Source organism: Argopecten irradians, chromosome 16 (assembly GCF_041381155.1).
Source record: "Argopecten irradians isolate NY chromosome 16, Ai_NY, whole genome shotgun sequence".
Classification (NCBI taxonomy): Eukaryota; Metazoa; Mollusca; class Bivalvia; order Pectinida; family Pectinidae; genus Argopecten; species Argopecten irradians.
In genome coordinates this window covers 22,005,525-22,025,925 of record NC_091149.1, presented here as the reverse complement: position 1 = coordinate 22,025,925, position 20,401 = coordinate 22,005,525, and the positions used below count along the sequence as shown (strand labels likewise).

The 20,401-nt window shown below is 34.9% G+C and overlaps 1 protein-coding gene across 6 annotated transcripts in view; it reads right to left on the bottom strand.

The window, feature by feature from the left end:
- LOC138311207 (uncharacterized) overlaps positions 1 to 20,401 on the bottom strand; it is a 41,227-nt gene extending 20,826 nt beyond the window's left edge. The window contains exons 1-7 of one of the 6 annotated variants that reach the window (XM_069252691.1): positions 20,031 to 20,401; positions 9,419 to 9,495; positions 5,774 to 5,871; positions 5,032 to 5,250; positions 2,912 to 3,008; positions 1,791 to 1,948; positions 937 to 1,125 (exon numbers count right to left, since the gene is read on the bottom strand). In XM_069252691.1, the coding sequence (XP_069108792.1) occupies positions 937 to 1,125; positions 1,791 to 1,948; positions 2,912 to 3,008; positions 5,032 to 5,250; positions 5,774 to 5,819 (709 nt within the window). In that variant the 5' untranslated portion in view covers positions 5,820 to 5,871; positions 9,419 to 9,495; positions 20,031 to 20,401. Of the gene's footprint in view, positions 1 to 936; positions 1,126 to 1,790; positions 1,949 to 2,911; positions 3,009 to 5,031; positions 5,251 to 5,773; positions 5,872 to 9,418; positions 10,050 to 20,030 lie in introns of those variants that run through there. The other 5 variants (XM_069252690.1, XM_069252692.1, XM_069252694.1 and 2 more) reach the window with 5 other exon arrangements.

Here is a 20,401-nt window from a genome sequence, read left to right as displayed (position 1 = left end):
ATCGAAACTTAATATCTCGCGAACATTTTTTCATAGATTAGGTTTTAAATATTGGAGCTAGCATCCTCGATACTCCAGGGCTTCCGATCACTTACGATCTCTACACCCCTGGACTATCTCATAGTAAAACTGGAGGCAACAGAATAGAACAGGTAATTTACTCATTTGATGTACATCAAAAGAACCGTATAACGGTACACTGTGGTTGACTGTGTGGCTTTGATGTTAGGCTCTCTCTCTCTGTAGTCTTCAAAGAAAATCTTTGCTGGCCTGTGATTGGTCAAATGTTTTCCGCTGAGCTGCCTTCAATTTTACTATGAGATAGTCCAGGGGTGTAGAGATCGTAAGTGATCGGAAGCCCTGGAGTATCGAGGATGTGGAGCTAGTAGTGTGAATGATGATTTCAAACGCAATAAATTTGATCAGCAAAATTAGGCTCTGGGAAAAGGTTCAAAACAGAGTAAATCGCGAAAGTTTACACCCGCGATATAGAACCACTACATTATATATATTATACCATCTTCAAACTACATTTGACTGTATTTTTGTACATTACATAACGATAAGTTTCTTGGAAATATGAAGTTTGTGAAGTTTACTACAAACAGGAATATGTTAGCTATGTAATCAGATATTTATTTAACTGAATATAAATAAGGCTCTGCAGTTAAAACAATGTAATTACAGTCACATATGTCTATAAAGATCGCACACTGTAAAATGAAAATTATTATTTTTAAACACAAGCTAGCTTTATACAGTGATTGATTTATATTTCAAATGGCATCTTTGGACAATCAAGCAGGTGGTCGTTATAAGAGATGGTCGTTAGATATGTGTTTGCTATAGAAAGTGGTCGTTAATGCAGGTTTTACTATTTCTATCATTTTGTTTCTCCTTGATATCTACTTATAACAGAGGATAGTAAATACTTACCTGCCTCCCAGAACGATTGGCCGCTATTTTGAACTGCACCAGCCAATATTTCCTTGTTCAGACCATCATACACCGCGAGAGATCCTCCTTCCTGTCGACAGAGGTCTATAGCTTCAGTATGCGTCATTGGTCTCTGATAGACTGTGTAGCACAGACCTGCAGACAGGCTCCCGTTACCACAGGAAGAGGCTGCAACATCATGAATTTGTTTAAGTAAGTATATGTGTGAGACAACCCACGTGTGTTACTTGTCTAAAGTTTCGATTACTTGTGTGGTATGTATGTGCAGTCGTTAGCACCAGATTATGACAGTACATATGTGACACAACTGATGTACGTTTCTTGTTTCGTTTACTTGTGCGGTATAAACAGTCATCGTCATCAGTTTATGTAAGTATATTTGTGCCACAATCAGTATATACATCTAGTGTGACGTTTCGATTACGAGTACGATGATGTGTACACTGTCACCTTCATCAGACAAAAGAAAGGCAGTAGAAGTTCACAAAAGTGTCACAATGTACGAGGTGACCTCAAAATGAAAGCGAGCAAATACAAATCGTACACTGTTACACTGAGCCTTCATTCATCTGATGAAGTTGACACTGGCAAATGAATGAGTTGTCTTCGAAATATGATTTTGTGCGAATGTGAGTTGAACCAAATCCGTCACGCCATTTTGATAATCATTCCCCGTTTACTTGACATGCATATTATGGGATCCGATATGCATTTTCGTAATTTTACCAAAGTTGTTTTTGAAACCTGTTTTAATATTTTTGACTGTTTTGTCTAGTGTTATTCAATGAAAAACAATTATCATTAATGTTTTCAGTTATCGAGTAGAAACTTACTCCGGTAAGGAAACAGGTCTGGAGCCGAGCAGTAAAACGGTAGGCGTTGACTACAGTTGATCAAAGAAGCATCGTGGCTCCCCGTACCTCCCGTCATCTTTTGACACCCTTGACTCATGCTGGGTTCTCCAAATACCCACTGCCAGGTTTTCGGGTCCCTGAAAAAGCAAATAATGCATTATTTATCTGCTTTCTTAGTTGTTTATTTTTCTCAAATAGATAAATAGGATCTTAAATGAGATAATGGAACTAGTGTAAGAAGTTTTTATTTTTGTGAACCTTGTACACAAACAAATACTTTTTATCACATAACTGCAACAAACTAAGTTTCATAGAATATCACGTCAAAATGTATTGCACAAATCCAGCTAAGGACGCCATTTTGCCCCACCGTTCTCGAAATTCTGAAGTTACGTCATTTCTCTGATATGATTTTATTATTTCTGTCATACGGTGACAATGAATTTCAAGTCAATGATAAATCACTTCAGGTCATATTACACAAGTGACATATAGCATGAATGTAAGATCTTATGTAAAATTACTAAATCGGTGAAATCACTGGAGATCGGGCGGATTTTATGATGAATGACATAATATATTGGAATGCCGTGAAACCCAAGTACAACGATCAATTATATGTTTCTTCTACGAATTACGACATACAAATAAAATTCCAGTCTCCAGTACTACTTAGTATTAGATGTATTACTATTATGCACTACAAAACAACTTATTTTCGCAGCAAATTCTGTTTTTGTGTCTGCTCACTTTATTGTCTTGGCAAGCCAACACTCATATAAGCGAATCGGCAAAATAATTCATTCATTTGGATGTTTTCTATAGGTAAGGAAAATCTTGAAGATCGTGGAATAAAATTATAATTTAAACCACTTGTACCAGTTAAAGTAATTCGGTGCTTGTATATGCCCAAACTATAATAAGAAAAACGGTAAATATCACACTGTATATCGGTCCTATTCGTTTTCTTTGTATTCACATTAATTTGTATACATGTACATCACCAATTGCTGAATGTTTTTAGGAATAGTGGTGGAGGTACGCCGCGATTCCCGGGGGAAAAATCGATTAACAGACAGCTCGCTATAGCTTATAATTACCTGCTATTATATGTATCGTTAACTCGCTGGGGTGGAACACCGTCTAGAAGAGGAACCTTAAATCTGTCCGTTGTAACGTACATCCCAGTCCAAAACTCTACAGAAAATACAGTACACAATTGTATTCCGAATTTGCATATTAAAGAGTTAACTGCACTTGCGGGTAGGTATTGATTGTGACGTCATGTGTTTGCGAGCGTAACGTCATACGTTTCGGAGAAAACGACGTGAATTGCGATCACAAAATAATGACGTAACAATCGCTACCTAATCGTAAGGGAGCTAACTCGGTAATATGCAAAGACGGAATATCGTTAACGTATCTTTGCAAAGATCAATAAAGAAAAAATGAAAAAAATACATAAAATTTTAAAGCTACACACCATAGGACAATTTATCAAAATTGGGCGATAAAGTATACAAGAAGTAGAATGCATGCATGAAACATCTAGTTTGAATAAATCCAACTAAATACAGATCCTTATTCTCACTCCGTTTTAGGATATGACAAAATCCCATTAGAGGTCACATTTTGATGACCTTTCGGATTGAAACCGCTTTAAAAAATTTTAAGAATTTTCATGTACGTAGTCATCTCACCCACAGAGCACAACAAAGCTAATCGAATATATATATACCGGGACGAAATGGTATTTTTTAACAGATGTAGCAAAGGTGTACAAAATGCATTTGACCTGATGTACAGGTGGTATAAAGGTAATCCGAACATGACCTCTAATGGGATGTTGTCAGATCCTTTTATTAAACGTAGTGATAATAAGGATCTGTTTTAATCAGATCGCACAAGATGATATATTACTGATATTCATCAAGAAACAAAGGATGTCATAGTCATTAAATTTCTTTTCTCGCTTCCATTTACAGAATACCATACCTACAAGTTCAGCCAAAGGTTATTTGCCCTTGCGATGAAGTCGTACTCTTTCCGATTGCTCAAAAGAGAGTGAACAATTTTCATGAAGTGAAGTATATCGCTTTTTTGTTCACCGTAAAACCTTATATCTCAATACGATAAAAAAGTGGGCTAGTTAATGCACAAACTAAAACACTGACACGTCAGAAAGGGCCCCGCTATGTGTCTGACGTGCTTAAGTGGAAAAGTAGTATTTTGACAACGAATTCTTCCGTGTTAGCTATATGTTGCTAATAAATAATTAATGTCAACATTAATTGGGAAACCGATGATGGTACATTATTATAATTCTTTGGAAAAAGTCTTCCAAGTATTTAACTTGAATCCTGATTCCAAGCTAACATTACATTAAGAGCATACAATTAACTCAAATACCCCTTTTAAACAAGGTAAACCTCATAGTTTGCTGAAGAAACACATAACAAATGTGAAAGGAAGGGAATAAAGGTCTTGCTCAAATATTTTAATCATGTAAAAGTTTTTTTTCCATAAGAGTTGTATCTGCAAATAAACTCTGTGGAATGGTATATCTTTTCTTTGTCTCTGGAAAAACTTACTTCAGGATAAATTCTGAAAAAAAAAATATCAAGTTAGATGAAACTGTTCTAAGTGAATATTGTATACTAGTTCATAGTAAATGTTATTTCTTACCCATCACATAAGATCTACAAATATTTGCTTGTTAAATTTGACCTTGACCTTTGACTTAGTAACCTTGGCCCATGACCTTACCTTTGGACAGTCAACTCCTTGTTTAATTCTGAACAACTTTGCATCATAATGTTATAACAAAATGTTTATCAGTTAAGAGCAACAACATTGTGATTTTTTTAAATGTTAAAATCCAAGATGGCCGATTTTTTAATTTAATTTCAGCCTGAAAAATTACCAAGCAGATCTAGGATGGATGGGGAATCATCATGTAAAATATGGGGAAAATACTCCACTCCTTTCCATCATTAATGTGCAAAAGAAAAAAAACGGACAGACGGACGGACGGACGGACAGACAGACGGACGGACGGACGGACAACCTGATTACTATAGGGCACCCGCATCTCGGTGCGGGGCCCTAACTAATATTCGATAATAGAGTTAAAAGCTTTCATAACACTGAATATCAGAGAATTTAAGTCAACCTATTGATTTCAATTAATAATGTTATGTTAATAGAAATTCTACCTTACCTGAAAAGTCTAGGGTGTAGTAACGTGCCCCACGACGGTAATCTTTATCAAAAGCTAGAAGATTTCCTTGAAATTTTCTACATGTGTCCGAAGCTTCCTGCCAGGTTTTCGAAGTGTTGAATCCTTTCACGCATAGTCTTGTACCAGCGAAGTCTTGCTTAAGATCCACAATCTTCTCTACCATCCAACTGCTATCGGGACAGACAGTTGACACTGGGGCTGAACAATGATAATAGAAGATGAACAAATCCAATTAAAGATTTACTTGAATATATTTCATGGTATGGAGATACATATGTCTAACATGGATATAAATATTTTGTGTATTCTAAATAAACCGCGAAGCGTTTTAGGTTGAGAGAACACTAGGATAGATTGATTCTTATAATTCAATCTTTCTGTAATTCCAATTTTATTGATGGACTTTTTTCTCTTCGAATATATTACGCTTCCGTATAATCCAATCAAATGCGACGTCATTGTTTATGTTATGGGCTGATAAGCCAATGGAAATACTTGTAACAAGTAAGCTTAAATTATTTAAGAATGCCAGCCGATATTTTATATCCATCACTGGTGTGATCCATTTGTTAATGTTAAGGACGTGCAAAATGAGTTGTGACACCCATTTCTTAAACCATTTAACTGTTAAATTCAACGAAAAACTGCTGGCATCAGATTCAGATAGAATTGTATAGTATCAGTAACACTATATTGACCCTGAACCAACGTAAATATGTACCTATTTTCATAGCGATTGTGATCACGGCGATAAGTTTGGCCAACATCTTCGATTTTGATGGTAGTTGTCAATCTGTATATGGTCGTTCAAGTCATCAACTGAAATGATAAATACTTTACGAATAGAGGTATACAGTGAACAAATGTCGTATTATGTTCATGTTTTGGTTGTAAAATATCACACATTTTTTAACTGATGAAGCTATACCAAGGCTCGAAACAATAAAACAAATCTAAGACTATTTTCAAAAAATAACATACGAAATAAACACTAATATATAGGCCTATGACATCAATATAGAAAGATCATGAGAACGTTGTTTGGAAAAAAACCAAAGTACAGGTACATATTGTTTATATTGTATTGTTTATATGAATCATAATGTTTGTTGCATTGCCTATATGAAATTAATAAAGCACTTGACACTATCAAAACAGGAACACATTTATTGAGAAACTGCATGATCCGGATGCGGTTTTGCTATGAAATAGTTCAGAGGGTGGATATAAGGACTGTGAAAATAACCCCTGTGATATCAAGGATGAAGGTACAGATAACATCATCAAGGAGTTTTCGAATGAGTACTTCTTTCATACTCACCTGATCGCCTAGGTGTGTCATAAATCTATTTATATATTAATGGTAATGATTTGGAATATTCGTTTCATCTGACTGATTATTCATTTAATAATACAGTAAATAGTATATGGATTCAGTAAAGCTGTTATTAGCATATCCGGCTTGTTTAATCGTGAACATTAGTAATACGAGTTGGGAGTGTTGACATGTATTGTTATTGGTGGAAGACCGACTTTTTTAATTTTTGAACCACAGCTAGTAAAACTTGTTGATTATATAAATAGATCGTAGTACTTACAGTAGCATATCGGGAATTATGAAAGTGGTTATTGATATGGTTCACGAATCCAATATTTTCTACATATAACATTCTTAATGATAATTGACTTCGGCTGTGATGTAGAGCATGCAATCGTAGGATGAGGAAATCAAACGTCGGATGTAGTCAAAGATAAAAGAAGATAGTCAAATTAAAAAAACTTCATATCTGATGGATACATATATAAGAATGTCATATGTTGATATGAAGGATTATGGGGTACGACAGGAGAATTTCAACCCGTGGGGTAAGCTTTTTAAATTACCAAACACGAGGCTCTGCCGAGTGTATGATATAATACAAATGTAGCTTTAAAATCTTATCCCAAGTTTAGTTGGGTTGAGGTCGCGCGTATCACCAAAGAGAGGGTGAATGATTATTTTTCTCTTACCCTACCCTAATTCTATAAAAAATGAAAACTTCAAATAAGATTAATTAAAAAAACGGGATACCCAGATTAAATCAATTCATCTGACTATTATCCATCCCATGTATGAATCACGCTATCATTACTCTATTTTTAGAATTTCGAAGAAGTCTTATGAATTACAATGTACCCGTGTTAAAAGCAAACTCGTTTTTAACAAACAATGAATTCAGTGGAAAGATAACAAACACGCAGTCCAAGCATCTAAACGTACTGGTTTCCTGGAAGCCTAAAATGTCTACTCAAGTTCTCTTTTAACCCACGCATTTATCTTATATGACATATTTTCTGATTCAAATACTAAATACAGATCACGTATCTTAAAGAAACTTTAAATATTTACGACCACCAATCTACCAAAAATGAAATATTGGCCACAGTATGACGTTGAGAGTTTTTTTTTCTCTCCCCCCACCTCCTCAAAAAAACAAACTAACCCGAAACAGGGCTTTCACAACGACGTTGAGAGTTTGGTGATAAATGATTCACATCATTAAAACACGGCATTTGAACACTAGTAACTACCGTTTGAAATGAAAGTTTCACGGCCACCAACTCATACCGGAAGTGGCCACCAACTTTTTGCTTGTCATACCACAAGGCTATGAGTTGGTAGATTGGTAGCTGTGCTATTTTAAAATCAAATATAAGGTCATATTTAAACAAAATGTCGATTCATACGAAGTCGAAAAATCACTTAAATATTACTTTTAAACACTAGTTCTCCAGAGGAAGAATGTATATAAACATTAAACAGTTTAAATATCCCTTCCACAAATTTTTGGCCTCTTGGCCATCTTCAGGTACATAGAAACACAAGAAAAGCTAAGTGAAATCCATCTTGAACGTTTTGATGTGACCAAAAACGTTCAAGATGGATAATTATACTATTTAATACTTAAATATTAGTTATATATTTAAACATACTTGCATGCCAAGGTGTAAATGTAAAAATTGACCTTTATGAAGAATCGTTACAACTTAATTTGTAGTCGTTTGTGCGTCAATTATCTTTAAAATCTAATTATTAATAGCATACATGCCTAACTACGAGTACACTGAATCAAGGTTATGGTATTAATCATCATATCTTACCTTGGAGACTCGAATACCTCGCATTAATTTCAACGTAAAGGCGTTCCACTGTTTCGGGTTACTTTTGTTGATAATGAACGTATTTCTAAATGCTAATTTATGTGATACAGACTATAAGTCTGAAAACGGGGTACATTTGTTAATAGATATAGAAAACCTGTTAAATACATCCATGTAATTATCAATAAATGAAACAGACTATAAAAACAGGGTGCATTTGTTAATATATATAGAAAACCTGTTAAATACATCCATATAATTTTCAATTAATGAAACAGACTATAGTATAACTGTCTAGGGTACATCAATGGAAGGAAGTACATCAAACGGTCAATGGAAACTGTTTATTGTCTTCACTATAGCGTTACGGAATAGGACACCGGTAAATAGTACACGGGCTCAAATAAACCTCTATATACACAGCCTCAATAACATTAGTGAGTAACGTACATATCACCGTAGTAAAACAATGTACTGATCCCAACTTGTGTATATAATTCACGATGATAAACGTCTTTCGAGAAAATTCCAATACGACATATTTGAATGATTGTAAATGGAGCATTAATCAGTTGGGCCATCATCCGATGCTATCTGTTCTCATAAATATTTTCCAGCGTTTTCTATATAGAGAGCATCACGAACATTTCGATATCACATCAACAAACTTCATATTTTCGACAATTGTTTAAAATCGATTTCTTTAAACCGGGATATGAAGGAAGGTTAATCTAAGATGAATTTTTTTTTAAAACAACCGGGATAAGAAAATCAATTTATTATTATCGACTTATCGCTGTGATAAGATCAGGATAGGGTATTCCTACCACTACACCTAGATCGTTTTTACTGTATGTTATAAAATAGCTATGATATTGTAGGTAAAAAGACTTAAAAAATAATGTCGTCTTTAGAGCTACAATTGGTGTGCATTTCTGCAATGTTATGCAAATCATTATTAAAACGTTTGTATAAGTTTTATCTTACTTCTTTATATTGCTTACCTACTAGGTAATAAAATAGCACAGTATAAAATATATAATTCACAGCAAGACATTATTATTTTCACATCTATATATGAAGGCCTTTCCGGCCGTAAGGTATAGTAGGTCGGGTACATCTGTAAGTATATTAGTTCAAGTTATAATATACTCGTGGGTTTGTTTAGACTTTCAATACCCTAATAAAATCGCTTATCGGTAAATATGTCCATATTTTTACTTACCTGTTTAGGTAAATATGTGTCTTGAGGTGTTTTATAGAAGCCAGACTCTAAAAACCGAGGGCGTTAATGATACAGTCCTGCAACACATAGACCGGTGGACTGTTTTATGTCCATTTAAAGCCGCCAGTAGATATAAAGTATAGCTAATGTCCCAGTTTTAGTGGAATGATATAGCGGATATGCATTGTATGTTGAAGGAGGATCATAGTTCCTAGTAGATGTATATCAGGCTTTTCACAGCATGTAATGTCAAGGTTTCTCTCGCTGACGAATTAGGAATGCCTAGTTCCTGTCGGTATATCGCCGAGCTACAGTCTGTGCTTTACATTAAACTCACAAAAATCACAGGTAGACATAATATCCGCATGCTTAAATAAACGCCATAGTTTCTGAACTTGTTATATGGTGGTTCACGGTCAACGTCCTTGAGTCACTTAATGTGCTGCGTGTGCGCATGTATCTATAATTGGTTCAGGAGGATGTGGTATATTTGTTTCTGTCTTATTGTGAAGGTAAAACTCTTGGAACTGTCGCACTGATGCAAACCGCCAGAGACACCGAATCCATACGTGACTAACTAAAGTTAGTGTTCATATTTAGTAAATACCAGTAGACTGTTAAATAACATACTAAATAAAGTGTATACATTTAGAGTGCCCGGTGAAATCCATCAATGGCATTTTTAAAACCTCATTTATAACTTCTGAAGAGTTAAGTGATTTTTCGTATAGCCCACTCCTCACCTAATTCTGACTACTAAGCTAACGACACTGGAATCCTTATTGAATGAAATGACGTACGGCAATGAAGTCCATATTTAAATTGTTCGATAAATTGCTTTAAAATGTTCGTCGATTTCTTTTATAGCTTTTAATACAAAGGCTGGTAACGACGTTCCAGGTGAATCATTCTACGATGTTTCAGCAAAGTCCATATGTTAGAATTGTCGGGAATTGTTTGTAAACTTCTTAAAGTGGAGCCGACACCTACATCGAAGGTGTGGAAATATAACCCTGACTATTTCTGTTGTTTGACCAGCTAGCTAATTACCCCCAATACCTTAACATGACTCGATATCGCCCTTAGATAATGCTAACACCTGTTGTCTTTCTGCAATCCAATCAGGTTTAGAGGGACGTAATTACCCCAGGTAAGATATTGTACTGAGTCACCTGGTTGGTATGTACCTATTAAGATTGAGAACCAAGACTCTGCTTTATTGGGACAGTATATGCATGATATATATGTTTTTGAATATGTTGCTACATGTGTTAAGTATCAGGACTGGTCAATGACAATTAATAAATACGAGAAATGCAATGGCCTAGTGGCCTAGTACAAATTCGAAGTCCACATATGACAGACGTCATATTGCCGATTTTCCACCGAATACGCCATATTTAACTCCTAAACCAGCCAAGCATTCAATTACCAGAATTCAGATTATTAGTAGGTCATAATCAGTCATTACAAACCGATTACCTTAATTCTTCATTTCATCAAATTTTGATGACAAGGCGGTGACGAGGGTTGAATAACAGGTTAAACATTAATTGTTCATGTGGTTTACTCTGCTGAAACCTATTGCATCGTTCATAACATTTAGTCACATTCAGATGTCCAAATATTTAGTATTGTGAAACTTACATAGGGAAAGCTCGGAGTATTAGTGATTTATATATGAAGGACACTACAAAATGTAATTAGGAAATTGCAATTTTACCTGCTTCAATTATTTTCAAGGAAACATGTTTAATCAATACATTTTTTACTGGGGAAAATTGAAATGCTTTTTTTTTTTTTTTTTTTTTTGTGTAATTGTTTATTTTTCAAGGCATTTATATATACATGTAGTATAAAAACAAGAAGCAATCATTTGTCATCAATCATCATTATTATCATCATTATCATCATCATTATCAGCATCTTATCTTCATCATCATCATTATCATTGTCAATATTAATATATTATCATTATCATCATCATCATCATCATTATCAGCATCTGATCATTATCCTCATGAACATCATTATCATTAATAATCATAAGTATTACCATCAAAATCAACATCATCCTTATCGTCATATCATCAACCATCATCATCATTATTGCCTTTCATAAACGTACACATACACCGTTATACACACTCTTATACACACCTTAACACACTTTCACTCACACATACACACAGTCTCTCACCTTCATTCACATACAAGTCACACTCAGATACACACGAGCATACACATGGAGAAACAAGAAAAAAATTTACAAAAAGAAATGGAATACTGTATATGGAGATACAAAGCAAGAGAAGTTTAGAAAGGGGAGGGGAGAGGAGGTAGGGAGATTCAATCATTGTAGTTTTAGTATACTCTAGAGGAAGGAAATTGTATTTAAATATTTTGACTGGAAATTTATATCTTAATTCGGCACGGAAAGGGTCAAAGACAAACTTCAAACAATCTGTTAATAGTAATATGGTTATTGTATTGATATAGATATATGTATAAGTACGTATACATTAACATGCATGTAATGTGTATGTAAATATGAATATATATACTTGGTATATATAATAAATTAATTAATAAAATTAAATTGAAAAATGTGTGTACATAAGGAAAAAAATGTATTTAAAGTTCTAATAATGGTTTCCATTTCCTTAAATTAATTTCAAACAATTGTTTTTTCCCTTGATTGTTGTTATTGTTTAAAAATTTCAGAGCTGATAAGTGCTCCTTTATAGTATTAATAAGGGCATTTAGGTTTAAAGATTTATTTAAGCATCTAGTCTTATAGATGTAGTGTTTTATTATAATGATTATTTCGTTATCAATTGGATTAGTATTTGGTGATAGAATTCCGAATAGGTGAGAAAATTGAAATGTTGTGGCCACACATAACCTTTGTAAATAATTTAATCACACGATATTAAATAGAAACAGGATTGTGAAAAAGACTTCACGAGGAAACGCCTAAACCGGCGCTGGTCACTGGTACCATCCGCGGTGCCATTAACCAGCAACGCTTAGGCACTGCAAAGAGCAACCATGTTGTTATGGACCTTTTCCATGGTCATTTAGAGAATTTGGACCATTGTCAGGTATGAATGACATTTGACACTGACAACAGTATAAAACTTGCATGAGAGTAGAAATAAAAGCCGCCAGACAACTACATTGAAGACGCTGTATGTGTTTGGAATCATTGTAAGGCGACATACACCGACAACTTTAAAATCCATTCCCTTTTACATTAGAAGCGAGGTGTTGCTATTACAAACAAATATGTATATTATACTATATCCATGTAATAAGGTAGTTTGACTGGTTTATTTTCCTCCTATTAATAGCAAGTGTCATTTATTGACGGACTGCCATGTATGTGGTGTTTTGTGTGTGTGTGTGTGTGTGTGTGTGTGTGTGTGTATATTTTTGGTGTCGTTGGTACCTTTATGTTGTGTCTCTTCGCAATAGTGGAAACTTTTAAAATGCTATCTCGTTGAAGAATACCACCAGAGACGACACCGAGCAGCACATCCTCCCACGGTTACATTATACTGACAACAGGCAAACCAGTCGTCCAACTCCCGTCATGCTGAACGCTAAGCAGGAGCAAAACCCACCAATTTTATAGACTTTGGTGTGTCTCGGCCCAAGGACAGAACCCAGAACCTTCCACGTGGAGGCAAGCGCTCAACAGAGGGCCAAATGTGAGGCGGTGTCAAGGGAGACGTTAGGAAGAAGTCAGTTGAGAAGACAAAAGAATCTATCCTAAAGTTAGTCGCATGCAATAGGGAAGCAGGTAAAAGTCTTGTCTGGCGTGTGAAAACAAACACATATTTAACTGAAAATCAAGTCAAATTGTATAAATCGATGTTTTACGAGTATATTTGCTTACTATAACACAGATAGAAGGGAACAGAGTTTCTGTTTAATTTATATAGGTGACTGCAGTTGACTGATGATTCGTCAAAGGGGATAGGAACAGGGGTAACAAGATTACATAAACTTAAAAACATAAAACTAATAGCAATCGGCTGCCAGCAGTAGGTTGGGTATATTCGTTCAGCATATTATGAATAAAGTGGTGGATCAATTTTATCTTTTATCATTCATACAGACAATTTGAATAAACATTAAAAATTTGCTATCTGTATATAGCTGTACATGCGTCATAGATTGCACAATATGCATCGTCTGATTTTATTTGATTTCAATACAAAAGCTAGGCCTGTTATAAAAGACCAATCCCAACAAGGGAGATTCAATTGACTTCATATAAGTCCTGTTACGAAAAACTTTATTTCTGTTTCTAAAACGCACATCTGAATTCATTAAACATTGTCGTTTTGTAATACTGTTGGTTGTTTCCCCACTTCGTAAGGCTTTTACACAATAAAAACGACAATCATCCCAGATGATAAGATACTGCTGGATCGGGCGACATTATTTGTCTAAAGAAGGGATATCACTTTGGGCCGTTTAACGGCCACTCAGTGATAAGCAAACTATTTTGCATGAAAATACCTTCGAGTCAACTGCATATTGTGGGCTATTTAGAACATCCGTTTTTTCTGGGCTCATGGTAATTTCGGAGGTCAAAGGTCAAAGTTTGTGTTTAAGCTATTTCATTTATTAGTTTGATATATGAGCGATTTTCAAGCAACATGTACATTGCCAGTAGGAAGTAGGACGTTAGAATTGTGCCTGATGCCCTATTGCACGATCGTAAAAGGCGACTAAATCTATGTCTTTGCTCTAGCAAACAATATGAACATACTACGAATCCAGATTTAGTTCGCCTTTTACGATCATGCATTTGGGTACCGGGCACAATATCTAACACCATACAAGCTCATAAAACAAGCTTAAATAATTTCAAAACCTGCGGTAAACATTGGAAAGAAGATGATGCTTAGTGGACAGGTGACGCCATTCATTCAACATGACCTAATTTATGCATGTGATCCCGCCAATGTGACCCTAGGATGTAATCATCTTAAACAGGTCATGTCAAGAGAACAAATGCATAACTAGGTCACTGTGACCAACTTATTCAATTTTTCGGCAGTTTTCTGAGCTGAATTTCACAAACCCAAGATTTGCAGACAAAAACTGCAAACGAAATATTATTTCAATTCAAATATTTAAGTGATTGTGACTCAATGAAAACATAAACTTCCACCCTTTGACCTTTGACCTCTGAAATTCCCATGAACCAAGAAAAAAGTAAGATGTTCTGAATAGACACAATAAAAACGACAATCATCCCAGATGATAAGATACTGCTGGATCGGGCGACATTATTTGTCTAAAGAAGGGATATCACTTTGGGCCGTTTAACGGCCACTCAGTGATAAGCAAACTATTTTGCATGAAAATACCTTCGAGTCAACTGCATATTGTGGGCTATTTAGAACATCCGTTTTTTCTGGGCTCATGGTAATTTCGGAGGTCAAAGGTCAAAGTTTGTGTTTAAGCTATTTCATTTATTAGTTTGATATATGAGCGATTTTCAAGCAACATGTACATTGCCAGTAGGAAGTAGGACGTTAGAATTGTGCCTGATGCCCTATTGCACGATCGTAAAAGGCGACTAAATCTATGTCTTTGCTCTAGCAAACAATATGAACATACTACGAATCCAGATTTAGTCGCCTTTTACGATCATGCATTTGGGTACCGGGCACAATATCTAACACCATACAAGCTCATAAAACAAGCTTAAATAATTTCAAAACCTGCGGTAAACATTGGAAAGAAGATGATGCTTAGTGGACAGGTGACGCCATTCATTCAACATGACCTAATTTATGCATGTGATCCCGCCAATGTGACCCTAGGATGTAATCATCTTAAACAGGTCATGTCAAGAGAACAAATGCATAACTAGGTCACTGTGACCAACTTATTCAATTTTTCGGCAGTTTTCTGAGCTGAATTTCACAAACCCAAGATTTGCAGACAAAAACTGCAAACGAAATATTATTTCAATTCAAATATTTAAGTGATTGTGACTCAATGAAAACATAAACTTCCACCCTTTGACCTTTGACCTCTGAAATTCCCATGAACCAAGAAAAAAGTAAGATGTTCTGAATAGCATACAATATGCAGCTGACCTTCCGTATCTTCATGCAAAATATTTTGTGAGTGGCCGTAAAACAGCCCAAAGTGATACCCCTTCTTTCTATTTTTTATTTTATTAATTTATTGATCAATGTATTAAAGATCAAATTGAAAACAAATGTCACAAGGTTTTCATGTTTCATAAAGGTCATTTTAACGCAAGCATTTGCATCACGCTTATATGATACAATATACATTGTTATAGTTAACATGCCATCGATAAATAATTTGCTAAAATTGCGCCGATGCGATGTTTTTACAAATGCTAAATCGGGAAAATCAGCACTCGTTTAAAATATCCATTTTGAAGTGAAAACTTACGGCATCAATGTGAATTATTAGAATTAAAAAAAAACCCAGTTTGTTTTATTTCAATTATCACAATGACTGATCTGCCTAGATTGTTGGTAAAACCTGTATTGATTGTATTTAGCGTGTCCTCACATCATTAGAGCTTAGATATTCCTTACAGGATTAAATCTCTAACTCCGAAAACAATTAATTATTCATTCTGCAATTAGTAACGCCAGACATGTCGATAGGAATCAATAGATAATTCATGAAAAATCCCGACCTTCTCAAATCCAGGTGAATTTTAGCAGAAGTACTGTCCATTATATAATTACTATTAGACAGTGGAAGTTGCGTACTTAAAGATGTTCAACCGTTGACAAATGGTATTTTTTCAGTATCAAAAACAGGAGCAGACGGTTTAGTATTTTTCTTCAGTTATAAAAGTTACTTACTTTAGACCATTACCACCATTGAAAAATTTGAGCTTCTAATTTTACTTCAAGTTAAAATTACAAAACAATTAATTGCATCCCGAAAAAAATTACATGGCACTATATTCAATATGGAATGAAGTACTGATTGTGCATGCACCAAAGACAAAATAAATTATTTTATATCATTGTTTGTGTTAATTAGACACATATATACACAATTAAACACCAAGTGTTGTTTAAGTGATGACAATAAGTCATGCTCTGTCGGCGGTGGAGGATTTTTACGGACTGCAACGTATCCAGGGAATGCAACATTTATAATGTCATCCTCATCACCAGATATGGCGTTTTCATTTACGTTTTTGGCAATTACAATGTAACTTTCAATACATAGTAACAGTTTCCTATAACTGCATGCAGAATACAACTGTCGTTTTACCATTTGTTTTATATAGACTTTTAAAATTAAAATACTCCATTGCTATTTTCGGAGACAAAGTATATATACACTGTAACTACAAACTGTAGCTATCAGATTCATGTGCTATACTGTACCTGTCTGAATTAAAGGGACTAAATCGCTAAAAAATCATGTAATAAAAGATAAAAAGAATTATAGGACTAAAATTAATTGTAAAAGTTGTGTACTTTGTGTTAATAACAATATTTAAAAGTTTGTATAACAATTTTGTTCAAAATGGAGAAAAACTGAAAATAAATAGGACCGACCTAGTCACTATTTCATATTATTATCTTTCGGCGAGTGTAAACAACCCCTATGTGCATGCGCGACGCGTGAACATTCCAAACATCCGATCGAAGGAAATCTCATCTGTCTAATGGACATATCTACTATCGACTGAAAACACAAATTTATCGACTACAGGTTCCTGATTACTACTGATTACTGATTACTTTTGAAACGTATGCAAAAGTTTTGTGAAGAGTTTCTAAGTGTAAATAATCCTATACTGTACAGGTTTTTGTAGCCATAAAGAAGGGTTTTCATTATATTATATGGTTTTATATTTGCTTCTACCATTATTTTATTTTCATTTGTCATGATATTATGTACTATTCCGCTAAACCTGCCAATATTATTAGGCTTTTAGAAAATGGCCTAATATATAGACTTTATAATAAGGAAAAAATGACGAAAAACTAATAATATAGGCATGTTTAGCGGACTAAGTAAGTACGTGTATTTCTTTTATCATTATATCAATATTTGACATTCCGTATACATTGTATATCCTTAGTTATAATGTCTATCCGTCTAATGGGCATTCCCTATATATCTCTAGTTATAGTCTTTGTCCGTCTAATGGACTTTCCTTATATAGCCCTAGCTATAATATATATCCGTCTAATGGAAATTCCCTATATATCCTTAGTTATAGTCTCTATCCGTCTAATGGACATTCCCCTATATGTCACTAGTTATATAACTTTTTTACATCTGATTTACTTAAAAAAAATCAGCCTAACTATATATATAAATTTTATGTGTACTTTTATGTATTCAAAGCAAAAATACACCTTACATATACATTGTAGACCTATGTACATATATGTTTGCTTAATAATGTACATGTACACCTGTATTCATGTATAATATATACATAATTAACGGGTGAAAATACCTCTCACTTCTTGTCATATTTCCATCAAATACTCTAAAGCTTCATAGAACTATGCTGTTTTACTTGGCAATGTAGATACAGGGGCGTAGGAAGCGGGTGTGAGAGGTGGGGGCGGGGTTGGAGGGGGTCGGGGGGGGGGGGGGGGGGCAATTGCCTCCCCGTTTTCCAGGACGAGGGCAAACATTTCTTGTTTTCGCCGACTGAAATGTTCTAAAATTGCACATTTAAAAGAAAAAAGGGTCCTCCTGCACATTTTCGTGAACTAGACTTAAAATGTCAATCAGGGGATTCTACGTACTATTTTAAAAAAGTCTCTTAAAAGATTCATCTGTTTAATTATTATTTTGTGTTAAACAACAATGTGCCGATGGTGTGAAGCCAGTATGTTCAGATCGAGTTGCATAGATATGACGGCATTCACAATTACCAATTCTTAATGCAGGTATCTTTAAATAAAAAAAGTATTATGTTAAGACCCCCTGGACCCCTCAAACACCAAATTCTCGCGGTTTCGGCGCTCGCAAATTCATCAAAATGCATCTTTAAACTCATCTTAGCCATTCTAAATAGTAATATTTTTTTCTCGTAGGAGATTGTCGCCCCCCCCACCCCCCAAACACCAAAATATCGCACCTTTGGCGCTAGCATGGCAATTTGCGTATTCATTAGTTTCCGTTTATCGACGCCACTGTCTATAAATGTGTACAAGGATTCTACTCAACGATATATGAAAAAAGTTTATAAAGTATATATGGTTGTGTGTTGAATTAAAGAATCAATCTCCTCCTGTGGATGCGGGGCGAGGAGGGGGGTCCAAATATTGAGGACCTTTGCATCCCCCACATTACGTTTCTTTCTACGCCACTGAGATACGCTGTAAATGTATCGGCTATTACGCTTAATCAGGCCAATGTAACCGATAAAATATAACTTGCCTCTTAGTGGTGTTATTACATCTATATCCATTAACCGGATGAGATTTTCAGCGACCTCGATTCCGAACTCAAAGATGCACTCGGTTCTTTCCGTTGTAAACATTCAATGCCGACATATACAATTTCTTATTGTGTTTGGCGATGTTTTAACGTTGATAAACATTGCCAATAGTTCAAATTAAATGTTGTAATTTTGAAAACTTTCTAATTTCAGGTATAAGAACGTTTGTAGGAAGTCAAAAACCCTAAGAAATCTATGTAAATCTAATGATTTAGTAACTTTAAATACGAATATCAGGGGAAAACTGGATTTACATAAACTGTACTTATAATATAAGTTATTGTCCCAACAGAGTTCAACTCTGATCATATCACAGTTGTATCGCATTCCATTTCTTTACCATTGTCCCTAACAAGTCAGGTAAGGTTTAGAAATCGTGCCTTTAATTGTCCGTTATATTCCTATACTGTATAAGGTCAGGTAGTCCAGAGTCCCTTACAGCCTAACGTATATAATGTACAATAGCTTTATCCTATAAAAAGAAATGCATCATCACGTTCATGTAAAATTACACCATTTGTGTAAATATTACTATATATCATTATAGGCTAATTGTGACTTTCCACTGATGTTGGACTGATGAAATACTGATGATACGAGTTAATGGACAAGAAATAACATCACAGGGGTTAGACGTTCTGTCAATATTACAGAAATATACTATAAAACAGGTATCTGTACGTGTAAATATTAATGACAGAACGCCAAAGTCCTGTGATAACACATACAAACGTGAACTGTGTCTCTAGATTTGGCTCTAATATGAATCATATCATGTATACGAAATAAAGACCGTGCATGGTCGTGGGAAGCGGGTACAAAAATATGTATACTCGGGGAGTTCCTTCGGTCTGGAAACCAAAATAACGCTATGTAAGTTCAGATAACTGACGCATTGCTCTGTTTGATGGATTGTTAATTCTTGCAATGGTATCAGGGTGAGAAGAACCTCTGGCTAAAGGGTTAATGTGAATGTAAATCACACTTACATTATTTAAAACATTAAAACATGCGGAAACTGTTCGACAGTATATTAAGTACGGTACATACCGTATATACACAAGATGAAAATGACATATACATGCATGTATAATGTAAACAAATCTTACATACCTGTTTACCCGTGTCTTTTTCAGTTTACTACAGCTGAGTTATGTTACACACTCACAGACACACACGTTACATCCGTACGTTACACCTGACAGGTAGTACCCCGTGAATACAAACTAGCTTTGTGTACCTGTGGACGCCCACCTCCAGAATGCCCATATTTACGGTTGATCGGATAGCGGTATTACCAGTTACTACTAAGTGTCGATGTGCTGCCATCCACTCAAGATCTGCGGGCTATTTTGTCGTATTCATGATACATCAAGTTTCTTTTGTATGCTGATTTTAGCTCATTGAATTCGGGCGATAATTATATGTGTTATCCTTGTAGAAAAGTTATTCTAAACTTCTTTGTTAGTTCACTTGTATTTCTA